The following is a 20,583-nucleotide window of genomic DNA, read 5'->3' on the forward strand; positions in this document are numbered from 1 at the left end:
CTCCCTGGCCTTGAGCTCACTGCCCTCCGTCTGCGCCCGCAGCCTGGTAGAGTGCGCCGCCGAGCACCCGACCATCTTCAAGTCCGTGGAGAACTTCGTGAGCCTGGTCAAAGGCCTCCTGGAGAAGCTGCTGGATTACCGGGGCGTGATGACGGACGAGAGCAAGGACAACCGCATGAGCTGCACCGTGAACCTGCTGGTGAGTAGGGCTGGCGGCCCTCCTGCGGTCCGCGCCAGACCTCGGTCCTGGGGCAGTCCTGGCCTTGAGGTTCACGGCTGTCCCCGATCGGCATGCAGCACCAAGGGCTTTGGAAACCAGACAGACGCGGGCTGGGACCCCTGCTCTGCCATCTGCTAGCGCTGTGTCTTAAGGCCCATCACTTCCCCTTTCTGCGCCTCAGTTTCCTTATGACTGAAATGGGAATGAGTGTTCCCTGGGTCACTTAACAAACACACCGCATGGGAGGAAGCTGGCGATGGGGAGGGGTTAAGCGGATGAACTTTGGAGACACGCAGCCCACGGGTTCTCGTGCCGCCCCTGATAATTAATCGAATGGACAAGTCAAGGAAGCTTTCTGAAGGTCTAGTTTGTTCCTCTGGTCCCGGAAGGAAAGGATGGGACCTCTTTCGTGGCTGTGCAGTCCTGGCCCGTGGTGAGATGCCCCCTGCACATGCTATTTCCCCCTCTTGCAGAGAAAAGCAATAGTAGGATTTACAGAAAATGCTACGGGGCACCTGCTCCCTGGGGCAGCTCACCCCACACCCAGACTCTCACCCTCTGTGACACAGGACCTGCCACGGGCCAGCTCCCCACCGAAGGTCTCCCTCCACATGCCCTGTGATGGGGTCGTGAGACAGGTAGTGGCAGCCACTGTGTTCCACACCCACCATGCAGCCCACCCAGAGTTGACCAAAGACCAAGTGGCGCCTGTTACAATGAGCCCCCGATGTTCTAGAAATATTGTACCAACCCTGTCCCCCAAATTCTGTGTGTGGCCTCCATTTCCATCGTACTAGTCGAGATGTTTCCATCAATTTCCCGCCGTGCCACAAGGAGTTTAAAAACCCTGATTGCAGCAGAAAGGAATTCACTGCTCCTGACTCCACGAGGCCCCAGCACATGCAGAGCAGGAAGGCGGCTCTTCCGGGAGGTTAGCAGCCACCGACCTTCCACAGTCAGACTGACCAGGAAGAAAGTTTGGGACAGACTGTTCCAGAAGCAAACAGAGCCTGCTGGTTTGGGGTGTCAGTATGGTATCAGGGAGGAGGACGGCGTGGCAGTGGGGTGTCAGGAGAGCTGAGGTCTAGTAGGGCTCGGCCACCCCCAACCATGTGCCCTGGAACCCATCACCCCCCGCCCCCACACCTGAGCCTCAGGTGCACGTCGGGGCATTGGATTAAATCTGTGTTTGCTCCCAGTGTGGGCACAGAGCAGATCACGACCTCCTGGCTCCCAATCTACGAGGACTTGTTTCAAAGGGCACAGACTAGGATCCCTGGTGGTGGAGCCCAGGGCAACTGCTGGCTGAGAGGACCCCCGAGCTCGATGGGAGTTGCCAGGTCGCACTGCTTTGGGCTGTGGGAGCCTCATCCTAACTCCTGACGGTTCCGCGTGTCGGGCATTATGATCTGCTCTCACCCCTGGGACCTGCTGTGGTTACTATCGCCCTGACTCTGTGGCTGCTATTACTCAGGTCCGCCAGAGTGCAGGGTCTGAGTGTTTCAAGGTCAGGCTGGGCTGCCTCTCTCCCTCGACTTTGTCAGAGTAGACCGCCTTGATAATATAGCTCAGCTGCACCCCCTGAGATGGGACGGCTGAGAGACTTCCTCTGGCCCTCGCATTCTAAGGATCCGGGAGGTGACTGTCAACGCAGACTTTCCTAGTGGAAAGTTTGATGCATTCAGGAAAGGACATGTCTTGTTCCGATCTCAGGGCGTCCAGATAGTAAATAGCAACCTTCCTCTCACCTCCATCGCTATACCCTCCGCCCCCGCTGCTCTGCAGATACAAACACTCACCACTGTTTTCCTTCCCTGCCTAGAATTTCTACAAAGACAACAATCGGGAGGAGATGTACATCAGGTAAGATGTTTGTTTTCTAAGACCCAAACGTGCTGTGTCACTCTCCTGCTCAATATCCATCGATGGCTCCCTCCTGTCTTCAGGAGAGGATGGAAGCTTACCTTCTCACCCTGATTTCTGTCGGCCTCCCCACATTCAGTTCCTTTCATGCTCCTGTAATTAGCCCCCAAAACTCACTGAGGGTCCTCAGACCTGCCGAGCGGTTGTGTGCTGGCCACAGGCCATGCCCTCCTCACCCACCTGTGGACTGAGCTCATGAAGCCCAAGTCCTGAGTGGGTAAAGGCAGGCAGTCAGGTCACTGGCATCCCAGTTTTAAAGGGAAAGAATGTGTGATGCATGATGCCCGCCTTGTAGGCATTTTAAAAAGAGTTATTTGAACACGTCCTGAAGGACTGGGGGGGTGGACATTAGCCCACAGCGAAGAACTCCCTTGCCAGTTTTTCTCAAAATCTTGTATTTGTTTCTTTAAAGTTTTAAGAAAGCTATTGTTATTTTCACTCATTACAGAAATAATATATATCAATTACCAAAACAAAAAGTACTCATAAAATACAGACAAGCAAAACAAAAAACTGAAATAAACCTCCACAATCCAATCATATTCACGGACCCTTTTGTATTTCTATATAGATTGAATTCTGTGCCTGCATATTTTTTGCCAAAATGGGATCATATGGCTCATAATTTATTCCTTGTTTGACAAGAATTCTGTGTCCACAGACATATTTCAACATCCTTTTAATGAAACTATAAAACTCTCTTTCCAGAGTATACCATAATTTGTGTAGCCAATCCTGTATTGTTGAACATTGAGGTGTTCCCAACTTTTTTCCCCCGTAAAGAGCACAATGGCAGGATTCTTGGGCATTTACATTGACGCCTGTCTTGATGAGACGAGACCCTGCAAGGTGGCACTGACTGTGACGCTGACAAGCATGGCTCCTTCTAGGCTGTGAACTCAACGTCTGAACTCACTCTGCTGTAACAGAAGACGTTTTTACGTTTTTACGTGCTTAGTTTAGCACTATTCCGGAAACAGGAGCTATCGATTGGAAGAAAGATAATTCCATAGGTCGTCCTGAACTTGGAGAGTATTTATAACATCTCTAGACATGACCTACTATAGCAGCACCAAGCTTTGGGGGCTCGGAGGCCTGGGGCCCCCTTTGTTTCTCTGTGACCCTCCCCCCTCGTTTCTCTGTGACCCCGGCTGTATGGCTCAGTGTCTCTGGGCTGAGGCCTCCTGCCGTAGGATGCGTTCATGCTGCCTTCGGTCCTGAGGGTTCCACGCGGTGCTATAGGTAACGTGCCTGGTGCACGCTCGCTCCCTCCAACCTCCCCACCCTCCTTCTCCCTTTAGAAACACAGATGGCAGCTCCCAGATCTCCATACGCTTTGAAGACTTGACTCCCATAGAGCTAGGAAAACTCCATTTGCCTGAACCAGACGTCGTCTGAAAATCTGTTCTGTTTGGCAGACACAGTATTTCAAGATGTCTTTCATTGTTTGCCAGATTTTTTAAAATCTAAAGGTTTTACATAAAAAAATCAAAATGTCCTGCTTCCTCTGAAAAACTGAGAAGGCACGGCAACACTGGGCTCTTATCCTGTCCTGACGACTGCCCCTAGACTGGCCACGGCAGGACAGCTCTGCTCACAGCACCATCTGCTCCCCATTGAACTTGACCGGTGCATCTCTCTCAAGCTGCCCACCCGGCATCTGGAGGTGTCTGAGTTCGAATCCCAGGTGGAGCCCATCTGGGTGTGCAGCTGTGGGCTCTGTCGTTGAGTTGACAAAGGAGAGGAGAAGGTGTGTGGGCTGGCTAGGGAGCTGAGCGGAGCAGGGTCCCTCAGCCTACTCTCTCCCAAGTGCTGTGGACTCGGCCTTCAGGGATCTAAGGGACCAAGGACAGGGAGGGGAGCTAAGGTAGGGTTCAGCCACACAGGTAGGGGTTTCTAAGGTGGACCACTCGCTCGATGTGTGCAAGTTCACTGGTAACTCTGATGGGTCAGCAGAATGTTAGGGGAGGGGGGAGGGCGGAATGGCCAAGATTGCAGAGGCAGAAACAGCCTGGCTCCAGCCAGGCTGGTTTTTTGGTTTCAAAACCTGGTTTTACCTGTTTCTATCTCTGTCCACTTTAACACTGGTCTCACTTTTCTTGTCTATGTAAGGATTGTTGGGGGAGTGAATTGATGTACTGTATAAAGCGCCCATTTGAGGGAGGGAGGGAGGGAGGGAGGGAGGAAGGAAGGAAGGAAGGAAGGAAGGAAGGAAGGAAGGAAGGAAGGATCCATTTGAGACGCTCCCCATTTATCCCCTCAGCCTCAGGTCCCAGCCCCACTATGGGAACCTTCTGGAAGCCCCACCTGCAGGACCCTGCTGTCAGAGTACCAGAGACCGTCCTCCAAAACGCTGATCACAAACACTGATCAAAAATAATCGTTTTGGCGATTATTTATGTGATTGCTTGATTGACATCCGCCCCCTTTCCCTGGGCTCCAAGTTCCAAATCCTGAATGACAGCTAACATGTCCCCACATGTCTCTGGTGCCTGGTGCAGCCCCCATGCTCAGGACAGCCTTGCTGATTGGGTAAACACCCAAGCAGATAGATGGTCACCAGGCTGTCCTGGCTCATTCGTGATCAAAAGCCACCAGCTGACCTTTTTTCTCCTCAAAACCTTCGCCTACCCTGAGGTCGGGCAGCCTCCATTTGGCTCGCCAGCCACACTTTCTGTGCTCGAGGGTGTTAAACCCAGCTCCTCCTGCGGCGACATTCTATGCGGGCGGATTTCTTCTAACAGGAGCCTCAGCCCGAGCACTGGGACCTGCTGGGAATGCAGATGATCCAGGAGCCGTCTGTTGCCCTGGATGTTAGACGGTCGGGGCAGCATCTTGGCCTGGCCTCAGACCACGCCCTTCCTCTGGAAGGGAAGGGACTGAGGGCGCCACTGTGCCTTCCTTTCACCACAGTACTGAGAGTCACCTGCTCCTGACAAAACACAAGTCACCAAAGCAGCGGTTCTTCCGATCTGAATTGTGTTTCCATAACAGCAGCAGGAGGAAATGTTTTGTAGAAAAACCGAGTTTGCCACAGTAACAGATATTATCGCTGTGGCTGGTTACCCATTATCGCTAAGCACTGGCTCCACGCTAATCACTGTCAGGGCAAACTCGCATTTGCGGGCAGCAAAGTTAGCTGTCGCTTTCTGAGCCTTCACACGTGGTCTGCTGGGCTCTTTGTGTGCACGTAGCGGGGTTCTGTGAGCGCTCAGCCTTTTCCAGGTGAGCAAAGTCAGGCACCACAAAGTTAATTCACTGCCCCGTGGTACCAGCTAGGTACCAAGAATCGGCCGGAGCTCCCTTCCTCTGTTCCTGTTCTGCCCTCAGCTNTTATCGCTAAGCACTGGCTCCACGCTAATCACTGTCAGGGCAAACTCGCATTTGCGGGCAGCAAAGTTAGCTGTCGCTTTCTGAGCCTTCACACGTGGTCTGGTGGGCTCTTTGTGTGCATGTAATGGGGGGAGGGGGGGTTCTGTGAGCGTAGCCTTTTCCAGGTGAGCAAAGTCAGGCACCAAAAAATTAATTCACTGCCCCGTGGTACCAGCTAGGTACCAAGAATTGGCCGGAGCTCCCTTCCTCTGTTCCTGTTCTGCCCTCAGCTGCCCTCCCTGGTGACTCATCCCAGGTCTCCGAGTTGGAGCATCATGTTGTACAAGGCGGGAGGTGGGAATGTGATTCCTGCAGAACAGGAGACTCCCCCTGCTGGCAGCTCCAGGCCTCGAGCAGAATATCGATCTCTAGCCCCTGTCCACTTCCTTGTCTTAAATGCGCTTCCTTTATCCCTGGGGAACCCCGAGGGAGGGTAGGAGCTGCCCCCTTCGCAGAGGCGTGGCTTGCTCGAGCTCCTGGAATAGTGCATGATTTGAGTGTGGGCTCTAAAGGCAGGTAGCCTGGGGTCACAGCCCGTCTGTCTACCAGCCCTCGGCTTCTGACGGGTTGCTCGGTTCCCCTTCCTTGACTTCCCTTGTATTGCACTGGCCAGAGTCTTCGGTGTGAAGTCGAAGGGTACTGGCTGGAAGCGTGGTTTTCCCATCTGGAAATGGGAATCCTCAACATACCCATTTCACAGGGTTGTCACAGGGTTTCAGTGGTCCAAGGCATTGAAAATACTGAGCACGGTACCTGCGTGCACAAAGTGCCCCACAGATGCTTCCATGTGACCCACGTAGTGGGCCTGGCTGGCAGGGCTGGGGAACTCCCTCGTGACCCCCAGATACTCGGTTGTTCCACCTGACTTGTTCTCCCTAACCCCCTTGTCGCTGCACCGGGTGACTCAGCATGTTTCCCCAAACAGGTACCTGTACAAACTCCGCGATCTCCACCTGGACTGCGACAATTACACGGAGGCCGCCTACACGCTCCTCCTGCACACCTGGCTCCTGAAGGTACTGCCCTTCCAGCGAAGCGGACTCCTGCTGGGATCCCCCCGGGGCCCTTGCAGCAAGCTGGAGAGTTAGAAAATGAAAAAGGAAAAGGGAAAAAAAAAGAATTACTGAAATCAACTTTCTTCTGCTCGAAGTCCCAAAAGTCCTGACCTGACAGGTTACCCCTCCTCGCTGCTTCTACCTGGTCCCACAAGATCTTGAGTAACCTTCACAGGGAGCCACACAGCAACCCCTCCAGATGCATCTCGCCGTGTGGTGTAACACCCAGCTGTTTTATGTCACGTGGGAACAGCAGCTGCCTGTCACTAGCATACCCAGTGCGCTGTAGCAAGACAAAGGGCTGCTATAGTGGGACAAAGTCCAAGGGACTTCCTTTGGCTTTTGAAGAGCGGGACCATGTAGGGCTTCAGAGAAAACCCCCCCACGCCACATGTATGAGCCAACGGAGAGTCGAGTGAACTTGGCAAAAATCAGGAGGCGCTTCCCAGCCAGAACTGCAGACCAGCATCTCTCTGACTGTTGTTGACACCAGGGGGGCGGGGCAGCAGCTCCTCATCAGCAGGAAAGACACCTGCCCTCGGCCTCTCAGCCCCTGGTGACTCCGCATGTCCTCTCTCCGCAGTGGTCAGATGAGCAGTGCGCGTCCCAGGTCATGCAGACGGGCCAGCAGCACCCCCAGACCCACCGACAGCTGAAGGAGACGCTGTATGAGATCATCATAGGGTACTTTGACAAGGGGAAGGTAACGCGTCCCTGCCGCTCCTCTCTGTGGGGACCTGCTCCTGGGAAGGGCCCTCTGCCCCCCGCCGTCCACACCCAGTCCAGCTGCAGCCAGCTCCCCATCCAGTCCTAAGTCTGACCACTGCTCTCCGTCCTTCTCCACCTCTGGTCAAGGCCCAGTATCACACACCTGGACACCCAGTGAGTCCTAAGCAGTCTCCCTGCTTCCCCTATTGCCTCCACCAGAGCTTCCTCCATATAGGAAATGGGGTGATCGTAAAGCATATTTTGGATCACACCACTGTCCTGCTTACGGCCATCTTACTGGTCCCCCCATTCCACGCAGAACAAGCTACAGCGCCCTGCCCATGATGACCTGCGCGGCCCCATGCGAGCTGACCTCTGACTGCTTCTCTCACTCCGTCCCTGCCAGGCTCCTCCTTCCTCACCTGCTCTGCGCCACACTCTTCTCCACCGCAGGGCCTTTGCACTTGCTTTCCCCAGCTCGGAATGTCCCTCCTCTGCAGCACCCCATGCCGGCCTCCTTCTCATGGCTCAGGGCTTTGCGCAGGTGTCACATCCTCCAGGAAGCCTTCCTTGACCACCCTGGACAAAGTAATGCCCCAGCCTAGACTCACCTTTATTGCCTTTTCAAAGCACTTGTCACTGTGAGGCATCACCTTGCTCACTTTGGTTCTACCTCCTCATGTTCTGGCTCCTCACTTAAGAATGCCCTGTGTGCAGACAACTTGTCCACTGCTGAATGCCCAGTGGCCAGGACAGAGCCTGACATGCAGGGCCCAGTAATTACATGTTGAATAACTGAATGGACTGAATGTATGAGTGACACTGTGGTGCCATCATGCACCTCTCACAGCAAGCACAGAGGGCTCGGTTGGGTTGGGTCAGGAGATGAGCCAGCCTGACTGCTGCCCACCAGGGGACCTTTAGGAAGTGCCAACCCCAATGCCAGCCCCCCCAATGCCACTTCCCCCCCGCCGCCAAGGGGAAGTGGCCTGCTGGCTGAGTGCTCAGGCTCTGGAGCCAGGCGGCCTGCATTTCAGACTTGCTCCTCTCCCCATGGTTCCTGGGCTCCTCGGAGACTCCAATTCCCCACCCATCACAGTGAGATACTAATACTACCCACTTCCTAGTGATACTGCAAAAATTTGGGGAGAGAATGCACGCAGAGCAGCTAGCACAGGATTGGTACGTGGGAACATCTCGTGAAGCTCTAACTTCACTGTCAAGGCCTGATTCCGCCTTCAGGGCCCCCCGGGGATGGGCCGTGTCCTCCTCCAGCGCACCTCCTGCGTCTCCTCTGCATGGCCAGCCCCCTGTAGGTCATCAGGACAGAACTGAACACTTAATCTGATCTGTCCATTGCTGCATTTGCCGCATCCATCTCTGCCTGACCTCCCCACTTCCCCCGGAAAGACAGAGTGAGGTAATGTCTGTGGAAGGGCTTATAAATCCCCAGGAGCTGAGCGGCTTCTGTAATTTATAATTATAAGCCTCTTGAGGGCAGAGACTCTGTGGCTCTGGGACCTCCCACCCTGCAAGACGGGACATCCAGTCAGAGCTTCCCGTTAGCTTATCAGCTGATGAAGCTGGTCACAGTAAGTGGTGGCGTGGGGCAGCCCCGAAAGTGCAGGTGGAGCTTTGTCCTCTGCAAGGTATCCAGGTCAGCTGGCCCCGTGCTGGGCAGAGAGGAGAAAGGCACGACCCCGGATCTCAGAGGTCTTACCTTCTGGTTGGGAAACCAGACATGCCCATCACCATCCTGTTTGCATATCACCCTTTGGCGCTGTGCAATAGTGGGGGGGGGAGGGAGCAGGGTCGTAACTAAGTACTTTGGGAGCAGAAAAGAGGGAGCAGAGGGGCCACAGCTCCCTCTGAAAGCCACTGCTGTGGAAGCTTCCAGAATGAAGCCCAAATTCCTTAGCTCCCTTCAGCTTCTCCCCGCGCCCCACCTCCGTTTGTGGAAACTCAGTGCCCCAGACACACATGATGGCTTCTACTCCATACGTCCGTCTGTCATCCCCGGGTCGACTCCTCTGCATCCCTCAGAACCCGGCTAGCACGTCTATTTTAGTGTACGCTTTACCCATGCCTGTGCCATCTGGACATCTGCTCCGCCCCTGCGTACCCCACCCCCGGCTCGAGGCTGGCAGGTGCTGTAATGTCTTAGACTCGGGTCAGTGTCTGTCGGAGGTCTCAGTGACCACAGGGGCGGAAGTGGGAGGAAATCTACCTCACTCCTGCCTGGCCCCCATCCTGGCTCCTTAGTGGTCTCTTAGCACATGGGGAGAGCATTTCTGGCAGATTTGGTGGAGAGCTGGCAAAGACTTCCGCTCAAGCCCAGCAGCGTCCCGCCCAGCCCAGACTTGGCGCCTCCTGGCACAGAAGGCACCTTTACCCCCTCACTAAGCTGCCACAACTTAGTGTGGGTGTGCAGCCACAACCCCTCTGTTTCGCACTTGCGTTTATTTCATGCTTGGCTGCAGAGAGAGCACTTTCGCTACCAATTACACGCTGCATTTTGGCAACTTCCTCTTTCTCCTTCCCCTCCTCCACCAGCTTTTCCATTCAGGTGCATTTTTCCATTTTAAACCAAATGTGCAATGTGACGGGTGTCTCTCGGGGGATCCCCAGCCCACCCTGCATCCCCGGCTGCTCTGCAGGGACTCCGCCCCCCAGGGTTGGCAGGTACAGGAGCGATCTGTCGACCCCAGCCTCAGACAAAATGGACGGAACCCTATGTCCAGAGTCTGTTTTTTCAGAATCGGCTTCACAAAGGGAAAAGACCTATTTTTAAAGTCTCAACCACTCTTTCATCCTCTGGTCCCACGCCCACCGCCTCTCTGTGCGCTCCCCTGCCTACTCTCACGGCCCAGACAACCCACTGAGAAGGGACTGGCACAGCCTCAGTCGCCAGATGCCCGGGTTTGGCAGACTTGCTGTGCACCACTGGGCCTCTGCGAACTCACTGAATTCTGAACGGAAAACCTGTGAAGAGAGCAGGTCTCATTCTTCACCAGCACCCTGCCCCCACAAAAAAAAAAAAGAGGGAGGGGGAGGAAAGATGGCCAGGGTGGCAGGGGCATGTTAGGACTGGCAGAATGGAAAGAACTGAGCATGAGTTTTAGGAGAACTGGATGTGGCCCCATCTCTGTTTCCAAAACCTTTCTGACCTTTGGCACCTGCTCACCTCTCGAGAACCATTTCTCCGTGGAAAATGGGGCCAATACCTCGCTGCCCCACCTGCATGGGGAAGCCAAGGGCATCAAGGGTTCACTTGGTTCTAAGGCAGGGAATGAGGCAAGGCCACGGGCTGCCCGGCGGGCAACCTGGCCTGCCCTTGGGACGGGCACTGAGCTGGGCAGTTGCGCTGCCTGTGAAACTCTGTTTCTCACCTGGGAGGCTCGGATGCCTCTGGTCACCTCTCAGAGGGGTCAAGACGGTCCTAAGAGCCTGCAGGGACAGTGTCTAGCCCAGTCTGTGGCTGCCCCCTTATTTACGAAGAAACTGGATTAAGTGGCAGAGGAAGCACCTCTCGGCCCGAGTGTGGGGCTGGGCTGGGCCAGACTTGCCGCCGAGTCCCAGGAGGCAGAGCCGCCAGGCCCCTTCCTCAGCAAGGAATCCGCAGGCCTGGAGGGGCCCTAACTTTTGTCTCCTCGACCTTCCTGCAGATGTGGGAGGAGGCTATCAGTCTGTGCAAGGAGCTGGCGGAGCAGTACGAGATGGAGATCTTTGACTACGAGCTGCTCAGCCAGAACCTGGTAAGGTCACCAGCGGAGCTGACCGTCCTGGAGGCCGGGTGCTCAGGGTCTCGGCTCACCAGGGAGGCCAGGACGAGGAGAAGGGAGGCCAGGCAGGTGGGCCCCTAGATAATGAAGGGAAGTGGGGCCTGAGCTGAGCCAGGCTGTGCTGAACGGGTGGGAATATTTCCAGAGGGAGGAATTCTGGGAAAACTCATCAGACGGTTCCTGGAGTCCAGGGGTGGGTGTTCAGCTCCTGCGGGGCCCTGGGCCGCCACCGCCGTTCCCGATCAGCGCTGGCCATGTGCCCTGAGTCTCACCAATCACTAAGCCAATTAAAAAAACGCAGATCCGTGCTTTCCAATTAACAGATAAATCACATTAAAATGCTCCCCATCTGGCCATTCCCCATTAGCTCCTCGGTGCTTGTGATTTGGTGGAGGAAGTGGAAAGGTGGGGGGAGCCTGCCTGTTCTGCCTGTTCTGCCTGTGCCTCAGAGGCCAGGGGAGGCGGCCTCTGCAGGGAAAACGCAGAACTGCAGGGTGGCCTCCCCCAGCACCCACACCCCTGCTCCGCCCTCTGACTTCCTGGTGACCTGAGAGTCAGGACCCCGGGGCCCCACCTTCGCCCATTCTTAGAGGCCAGGCCAGCTCTAGTGAGAGCCAGAGCGCTGGGAGGGGGTTTGTAGTTCTTTTTGGCGGGAGCAGGTTAGGGAGTGGAGTTCTCCAAGAGATGTGCTTGTACAACCCATACCTGCCCCGCGAGCTCGTCCACAGAGGGAATTGCACACAGGCCTTCAGAAGAGCGCATTCAGACCCCCACACACACGCTCAGAACACACTTGTGCACGCACAGACACAATGCACATCCATGCACATGCTGATGTGCACACACATCTGGGCACCAAGCCCACCTCACAGTCTCGTGCCTGGTCAGTGCACATTTATCTTCCATACCGTATGACATGTAAGGAGTCACAGTGTGTCCTTCTACCTGTGCCATGTCACGTCTGGCTTATGATTTCTGTCGAGCACATACCAATGGTAAGAGGCCATCAGGGGCCAAGTAAGATGCACAGTGTTTCTGGAGATGCTAAAATATGGAAAACACACGGCCCTTAGGGCTGATGACATATGTGGTGCACACACGTGGGGAGACACCGACATCCATCCAGGGACCCTCACAGACACACACCTGGGGACAGCTGGCTGGGTTCCCCTCCCCACCTGCTGGCTATGCTGTGAGAGAACGTTGCTTTGTCTGCAAAGGGGAGGCTCAGCACTCGAGGGGCTGCTCTGAGGATGGCGCCAGCCAGTGAGCCGGTCCAGGCAGCGTGATTGACAGGGGACCTGGTGTGCAGTAGACAGCTATTAACAGTTGTTGCTTGGTGTCCATGGTGGGCTGGTGCCAGGGCCCCCGGCAATAACGAACTCTGCGGATGCTCACGTCCCTCACATAATGGCATGGGACTCGCCTGTAACCTGTCTCTCCACAGGCTGCAGGAGGGTGTGTCCACACGTCACTTTCTTTGCATGGATGCATTGTGGGGCTGGGCATGGGGCAGATTCAAGTATTTTGGGGGCTGGGTGACTTTCTGGGAGCTTTTTTCTAATATTTTCAGTCTATTCTCGCTTGAATCTGTACACGTGACACCCACTGCACTGTTAGGGTCACAAACATTCCCACCAGTGTGCACACAGGTGTGCTGGGCACACTTGTTCAGGTGTGATGACTGTGTCTTCCCTGTGGCCTCTGAGTCTCGCATGCCTTTGACACGTGTCTCTGCTATTCAAAGCTGTGCATTTTCCCCTTTCAGATCCAACAGGCAAAGTTCTATGAAAACATCATGAAAATCCTCAGACCCAAACCGGACTACTTTGCTGTCGGGTACTACGGCCAGGGCTTCCCCTCCTTCCTGCGGGTGAGTGTGCGGCGGCTCGTACATGGGCTGGGTGCAGGGCCTTCGCGTTGCGGCTGTCCCTCTGGGCTCGGAGAACCTGCGGGTACTCGGGTACAGCGCTCTCCCTCCTCCGCCCCACTCACTCCTGGTCCCCTTCATCAGCATCACCATGAGTCACCCCTGGGTTGCTCTCAGAACACAGCCACCAGGGCCACCTCCCGAGGCGCCTCACCCTGGTCCCTGAAGGAGGCTCTGCCCCAGAGTGGGCCCTGCCAGGCACTGGTTCTTAGAACTTTTGGATGCAGGACCCCTTTTCTCTCTTGAAAATTATCAAGGTCCCCGAAGAACTTCTGTATATACAGACTCTATCTATAGTTATCACATTCAAAATTAAAGCTGAGAAAATTTACAAATATTTATCCATTTGTTTCAAAACAATAAAATCTATCACGTGCTGACATACATGGCATGTGTGTGAAAAATAACTATATTTTCTAATTTAAAAATGAGTGCAAATAGTGAATTGTTTCCTGTTTCTGTAAATCTCTTAAATGTAACAATTTATGGTTACTGAAAAAACAGCCTGGATCCTGTGAGGCCATGAAAGGGTCTTGGGGCCCCTGGGGGCCCCTGAAGCATAGTTTCTGAACCTTTGCTTTTGTGGATTATTCATTCACCACGTAGAGACTTGGACTAGGTCAGCCAAAGGCTTCCTTCCGGTTTGGGTGTCTGTGGTTCACTTCTGAGCTCAGTGAGATTCAGAAGAAACTGTCAACGTGGTCGCTGACCCACTGGGTCCACAGTCCACTCAAGGAAACGAATCACTTACCGTCAGGGATCAGCATGGAAGTCCAAGTGCGCGTGCACTGTAGCAGGGGGCGGCACTGAGCGCTTCCCCGAGGGAGGAGGTACCTTCCCAAACCTGACCCCTGACCTGGAGCACTGGGTGAAAAGGCTGGTTCCTGGGCCCTGCCGCCGCCACAGGGGCCATTTCAGCAGGTCTGGAGTGAGGCCTGAGCATCTGCATTTCCGCAGGTCTCCTGGGCTCCTCGGGAGACTGCCCAGGTCTGGAAGCACTGATCTATGGGGGTGACGGACATGGGCTTGGACAGAAGACCTGGGGGGCCCTCAGAGGCTGCACAGACCCGGTCCAGAACAGCGTTTCTCACTTCAGCTGTATTGACGTTTTAAACTAGGCGCTTATCTTGCGCATTAAAGGGTGTGTAGCAGCATCCCAGGCCTGTACCCACCTCCCCCAAGTGACAACCAGAAATGTTTCTGGACATTACCAGTGTCCCACAGGAGAGGAGTCATCCTCTGCTTGAAAGCCGCTGGTCTGGAAGAGGCCACCATGGTCAAGGAAGGGTCAAGAGCGTGTTTCCATGGAGCTAGGACCAGGGGCTAAGTGATGAAGGACCCAAACGTCGGTCCCTCCCATCCCACAGCCCCAGCACACACGGCCCATCAACGGCCAGAGGTGACGCTTGTGGCCGTGTAAATAGGGGAGTATGTGTGACCCACACGGTGAAAGCCAAGTGAGAAATTGCTCCAGAAGCTCTGCACGGGACAGCTGGAAGGGGAAGCTCCCGGCACCCACGACCCCCTCTCCCTTTAGAGGTGATCTTTTCAAAGAAGTGGTGTGCCCCGTGAGGAGGTCCGTGGGTTCAGCTCCTCCTTTCCTTGGTGGGCAGGCAGAGCGGAGAAAAGTCTGTAAGAGGTCCCCGTAGCCCTGTCATCCTGTCACAAGCCTCCCAGCTCCGCTTGAACCACGTCCTCCGACCCTGGGCCCTGAGCTCTCTGGTGGGTGTCATTTCTCTGCAGAACAAAGTGTTCATCTACCGAGGCAAGGAGTATGAGCGGAGGGAAGATTTCCAGATGCAGCTCCTGAGCCAGTTCCCCAACGCAGAGAAGATGAACACAACCTCTGCCCCCGGGGATGACGTGAAGAACGCCCTGGGCCAGTGTATCCTTGCAGACGGCCCCAGCCAGGGGGCCAGACATGGGTGGCCCTGCTGGGACTCGAACCCACAGAGCCACATCTCAGAGCTCAGGACTGTGCCAGCATCATTGCTGAGAGGGTGCCCGCTCACTGGCGTACACAGAGGACAGAGGTGACATGAGATCACGCAGGGAGCTTGGGCAGGGTGTGGCGTTCACGGGGCCAGGAGCTAACCCTGGGCAGGGCGGACTCGCCAGGACGAGGCAGGCGGCTGAGCAGAGGCACATTCAACCAGCCTGGCTTCCCCCTTTGCAGTCCTTTTGCACAAATTAAGTTATGTTATGCAAAATGGGGTTGACAGGTTGCATGGCTGGTCTGCTAAGTCTGCCGAACCGTAATCCAAATATTTTTCCCTCGGGTGATACATATTCATCTGTAACCTTTCCGTTACGCTCGCCTGTCCTTCATGCCTGCTCTGCCGTGGTTATTTGCAGGAGGAATTGCAGCTGGTGGAGGAGCCCGCTGCTTGTGGATGTGCGTTCGGTTACAGAGGAGCCGGGATTAGTGCTAAGGCCCTTCTAAGTGAACAGCTGGTGTCGAACAGCCTCGTGGCCTTTCACTCGCGCCAGGTGGGGAGAGTGTGTGCCCCTGCCCCAGAGACTCACGTGTAGGCCCGATGTGGTGTCCAGAACCAGGTGGAAAGGGGAAGGCCTGGCATTTTCTAAACGTCCTCTTCACTCTGTGCACAGGACTCAGTGCTTCATTACCATTATTCCTTTAGCCCCCGTAAAATCCTACCAGGTATTTTCCCTATTTCGTAGACAAGGACTACATGGGGAGGGCGATCATGGTACAAAGCAGGTCAGCACTGGGGTTGAGAGCCGAACTCCAAGGCCCGGGTCTCGGAGTGTGTGTGCTCCTGTAATGCTGTCCTTGTGTTTGAGATCAGTGAACAGAATGCTCTCTGTGAACTGGTGGTTTGTGTCCTAGGCGTGTCTCATGCATCGTTTCCTTTCACCCTGATAGTAACCCTATGGGGTGTGTATTATTGCTCTCTCAATTTTACAAGTAAGAAAACCAAGGCTCCAACACTGTAAGCCGCTTGTACGAGACCACGCGAAGGGACGGAACCAGGATCCGAATGCCTGTTACCCAAATCTGAGCCCCGCTGTCTTGCCTTCCCTTGTTGAAAAGCCAACGAGCCATTGGATACTAGGTATCCAAGTGGGGGGAAGACATTTAAAAACAAAGGTGCCTTAGTTGGGTGTCTCCGGTCCCCTGCTGTCCTCTCTGCCCAGGCCTCGGGGCCACAATTCTAACTGTGGACCAGCCACTGATCCTCCTGTGTTAGGACAGGATTGTTTGGCTCCGTTAGGACAGGTTTGGATTACCCTCTTGGACCAAGGGCAGCTGCCAAGGTCAGCAGACATGACCCAGAACCTCCTTTAAGACGGGAGTTGGCAAACTCCTCTCTGAAAGGCCAGATAGAGAATCTTCTAGCCGTAGAGGGCCGTGTGGTCCCTGTCACAGTGGCGCTCCGCTGCGCCGGTGGGAGAGCAGCCGTAGGTCGCGGCGTGTGGGTTATCTCGGGTCCAGGCATTTCCACACTAAACATCTTGGCCACAGGTGTGTTCACTGCAAACATTTTCAGCGCGGAACTGATTTGCCGTAAAGCAATTTTGCCATGAAAGGACAGACCGAAACAGGAAAAGGCAGATAACAATGTTAAACAGACTTGATTGCTATGCACCCTTTTTTACTTGTCGATTTGTAGTCACGTATTTTCACACGTGCATTGCTAGGCATTCCAAAGCTGTCTGGGAAGTGTCACTGGACGCAGTACATGCAGATTCGCCGAAGGATTTACAAGCCGACGTGTGATCGTTTCCTAGTGTGGTACGCACTCCGGCCCCATAAGCTTTATTGCCGTGTTTTCCATCAAGGAAATGCATGCGTGTGTTATCACCCACGTTTTCAGACCGTCCCATCTGCCTGTCACTGTGTAGACTGTTAGGAGGGCTCAGATTTATGTAACATAAAGGTGGGAATACTGCGGGAACTTGCCGATGGAGAAATGGAATAAAACCAAACTGTCATGACAACTAGCTCCAATACGTTTAAGTATTCAATGGATGTAAATGGATTTGTCAATGGAGACATGAAACCAAACTGTCAGCCAGTTATTTTATCTGCTACGGCAAAGTTGCCTTACGTAGCACACTGGTTCTGCGGCGGAAATGTCTGTGGCAAAAATGCTTGCGGCCAGGTTGCTTACAACTGCGATGCTCAAAAATACGGGACATGCCCCACACTGGCGTGCAGTGAGTTCGTGGGGAGGAGGGGCCAGTGGAATTTAACTTGGAATTCAGTTTGGGCTGTTTTTTATGTGGGAAAGACCCAGAGCCCCCGCTCTCAGAAAGCTCGCCATCTGGGAGGGAGGGGGTGGGGGCTGAGAGACGAGAGCTCCCCGAGCACAGGCCTGCCTGAGGGTGAGCCGAGCCCTGGTGGCGGTGCTGGGTTGAGGGAACGGACAGTGGCATCTGTCCGATCCCCAGAGACAGTCAGTGGATCCCAGTCGAGCCCTCGAGCCGTCAGGAGAGTCTGAGGTCCCACAGTTGGCAGAAATGCCAGGCGCAGGAATAGTGTCTGGAGCCATGTGGTAGAACGGAGCAATGGTGGAACCTGGATCTCTAACAAGGAGGTGGGTAAAGAGGGCTCGGGGATGGGCCCAGTGGTGGCGGGCTGTGTTCGTCTGGTGTCCCGTGTCATTTGCATAAAGTGAGTGAAGGTCTAGAATAAGTGTGACAACAATCTGGCACACACAGAGCCTCTTTTGCATCAGTGCCCATGGCAGGTGTCACTCATTGACGGTGGGACTCCTCCCCACGGAGCCCGGACATGGCCTCACCGCCCTGCCGCGGGACTCGCTCTCAGACTGTCAGAGTTAGGGTGTACGGGGCGTGCGTCTGCATGCGCCAAAGTAGCGCTTCTCAAACGTGAGCGTGCAGATGAGGACCTCACAAAAACGCAGAGTCTGGTTCAGTAGGTTGGGGGCAGGGCCTGAGACGCACCGATTCTAACAGCCTCTCGGGTGATGCTGACGCCGCTGGTCCAAGGGCCCTCCTGAGTGGCAGTCTGCAGTCGGAGAACCCTGAGCTCAAGGTTAAAAGGTGTAAATGCAAATAAATCCCTGCTCTGCTCTCACTAGCTGGGCAGGCTTCCACAAGTTGTCCAGCTTCCTTGACCGTGATATCCTCATCCATGAAACGGGGACACTTTACATTAATAACACTGCTCTGTGGAATTGGAGAGATGAAAGGAAACCATGGGGAGATGTGTTCTGCAATTGATTTAGAGCTATAAATGCATCCAGTGGTATTATTGTTAATGATGATGATGATTAAGCACTATTAACCAACTGTTAGCAGGGGCTGAGCCCTGGGACGGGCCAGTGACAGGCAGCTCTGGCTGCCAACTGATTGATGGGACCTAGCTGTCAGCCAGCAGCCTGACCCAGCAAACTTGACCGCAGAAGGCTGGCCCAGAAGGTCTCAGTGGGACCTGCTGTGCTTGGAGCCATCCCTGTGGCCTACAGACATGTCGTGAATCCTTAACCCAGGGGTCCCAGACATCCAGTGTTTCACCGTCCAGCCCGTCTTGGATGAACACCCCAGGTTCAAGAACAAGCCGGTGCCTGACCAGATTATAAAGTAAGACCCACAGCTCACTGGAAGGAGGGGGTGGGGAAGAAACCCCATGGGGTCCCCAAGCTGAGCTGGTGGCAGGATAGGCCTCATGCTCCTCTAGTCCCTTCTCTGTCTTAGCCAGCCTATTTCCCCTTCCTCTTTGGGGAGGAAAGTCACCCCCAGTCAGCCACCTGGGCTCTGCCACTGAACAGGCTGAAGCCAGAGGTGGATGGCAGGAGTGAGGCCATGCCTCGCCTTGGGGCATGGCGGACCCTCAGTGAGCAGCAGTCACAGTCCCTGAACCGCTCAGGGAGAACCTGACGCTCAGGTTGATCCTGCAAGCGGGTGTGTGAAGAAGGGGCTTGGGGGCAGGGCAGTGCTTATGCCCAGCCTGTGATCCCAGAGGGGCGTCATCTCAGCATTCATTAAGGCTGTCCATTGACAATGGATGTGTTCAGGGCACGGCTCGGACTCAGCCTCCTGTCAGCCTCTCAGTCGGGCTCCTGTGGGTGGGGGACAGCAGCCACAGAGCTAGCACTGTGCGTTGCTGGCCCTGACAGCAGAACCTGACTAGAGATTCAGGAAAAGTGCTTTGTGGGGGGGCTGAGACCCCTAACACAATCCTTGGAAGATACCCCTTGAGGTCATTCATTGAGGTCACAGGAAATGATGGCCCAGGGGACTCTGTGCATTCATGCAAGAATTCCAGCTCCTTGGGCACCCTAGGGGCTGCTGTGTTCCCAGGAAGTCGTTACCCAGTCTCCCTTCTAAATCACCTTGCAAGGAAAGCCTGGCTTTCCGTGTTACAGCAAGGACTCTGCCAGGCCCACAGTCTGCAGTAACGGGCCGCCCTGGCCAGCTCAGGTCAGGTTCTGTGCCCGCAACCAGGCATGCTGCTAGGAGCCTCGACCCCTTCCTGTCTTGCAGCTTTTATAAATCCAACTACGTGCAGAGGTTCCACTACTCCCGGCCCGTGCGCCGGGGCACGGTCGACCCCGAGAATGAGTTTGCCGTGAGTACCTCCCCACTCGCTCAGCAGCCCTGACCTCTCGCCTGGGCCCCCTTTACCAACCAGAGAGCACTTCTGCCAACCTCAGGACCAGAGGGGACTCAATCCAAAGCCAAAGGAAGTACAACTAGCATCCACTGATGCGGTGACACCCATTCCCAGTCTCTCCCATGGGGTTCGTTCCTCGAGCCTTTCCACTTTCCAGGCATAACCTGGGCCTTGTGTGAGGTGCGCCTTGCAAGCACAGTTGGGCATTTAGGCATTTGCAGAAGGTAGGACCCTCACGCTAAGCAGGGGTGTTGAGAAAGTCAAACTCTCCAGAAAATACCAACTGTAAGCCACAGAGACTTTAGTCCCCACTATCCCCTGTGCATTTCCCAAGCCAGAACCACTTTTCTATTCCCAAGGTCAAGGCTGGTAAGAGGAGGTGGCTTCATGTCTCTTTCAGCCCTTTGCCTTCATTCTTCCTGTTTTGGGAGTCACTGCCCCTTTGAGAGAATCTAAGGCACCCCGTGGGCCCTCCCCCCAGAAAGTGCAGGTGGATGCATTCAATGTTGCCTAAAAATTCAAACTATTCAGAGCCCCGGGTTAAAACTTACTGGGCCCAAGGCCAGGGAAAACTTAAATTTCATGTTTGGAAAGAATTCTTAAGGGTAAGGTGAGAGTGTGATTCTGGGCCTCTAAGGATTCTGATTTCGGGTGGATGGAGGCCTGGGGTCTGGCTAGGACTCTGCCAAGTATGTCTGATACCCAAGCTGCCTACACGTCACTTCCTTCTCTTGTCACCCCTTGCCCGTGGCACAGTCAATGTGGATTGAGAGGACCTCCTTCGTGACTGCGTACAAGCTGCCGGGCATCCTGCGCTGGTTTGAGGTGGTCCACATGTCCCAGGTGAGTCTCGGGTCCTTCTCTGCACCCCTCTCCCAGCCTCAGGGACTTTTTTCTGAAGCCGCTGTGGGAGCTCCAGAATTCCAGCGCAGGAAGGGACCTGAGGCAGCATCCAAGTTAGCTATGTTCAGATTCTTAAGCGTCAGATA

The 20,583-nt window shown here is 54.8% G+C and overlaps 1 protein-coding gene across 2 annotated transcripts in view; it reads left to right on the top strand.

The window, feature by feature from the left end:
* Positions 1-20,583, top strand: part of DOCK2 (dedicator of cytokinesis 2) — a 357,524-nt gene that overhangs the window by 321,840 nt on the left and 15,101 nt on the right. For both annotated transcript variants that reach the window (XM_037057743.1, XM_037057741.1), the window contains exons 35-44: positions 43-199; positions 2,043-2,083; positions 6,441-6,531; positions 7,154-7,273; positions 10,944-11,033; positions 12,829-12,933; positions 14,734-14,875; positions 18,480-18,561; positions 19,465-19,549; positions 20,351-20,437. In XM_037057743.1, the coding sequence (XP_036913638.1) occupies positions 43-199; positions 2,043-2,083; positions 6,441-6,531; positions 7,154-7,273; positions 10,944-11,033; positions 12,829-12,933; positions 14,734-14,875; positions 18,480-18,561; positions 19,465-19,549; positions 20,351-20,437 (1,000 nt within the window). The remainder of the gene's footprint in view (positions 1-42; positions 200-2,042; positions 2,084-6,440; positions 6,532-7,153; positions 7,274-10,943; positions 11,034-12,828; positions 12,934-14,733; positions 14,876-18,479; positions 18,562-19,464; positions 19,550-20,350; positions 20,438-20,583) is intronic.

The sequence above is a fragment of the Sturnira hondurensis genome, unplaced genomic scaffold, assembly GCF_014824575.4.
Source record: "Sturnira hondurensis isolate 20B ecotype Veracruz unplaced genomic scaffold, ASM1482457v3 Scaffold0009733, whole genome shotgun sequence".
NCBI classification, from domain to species: domain Eukaryota; kingdom Metazoa; phylum Chordata; class Mammalia; order Chiroptera; family Phyllostomidae; genus Sturnira; species Sturnira hondurensis.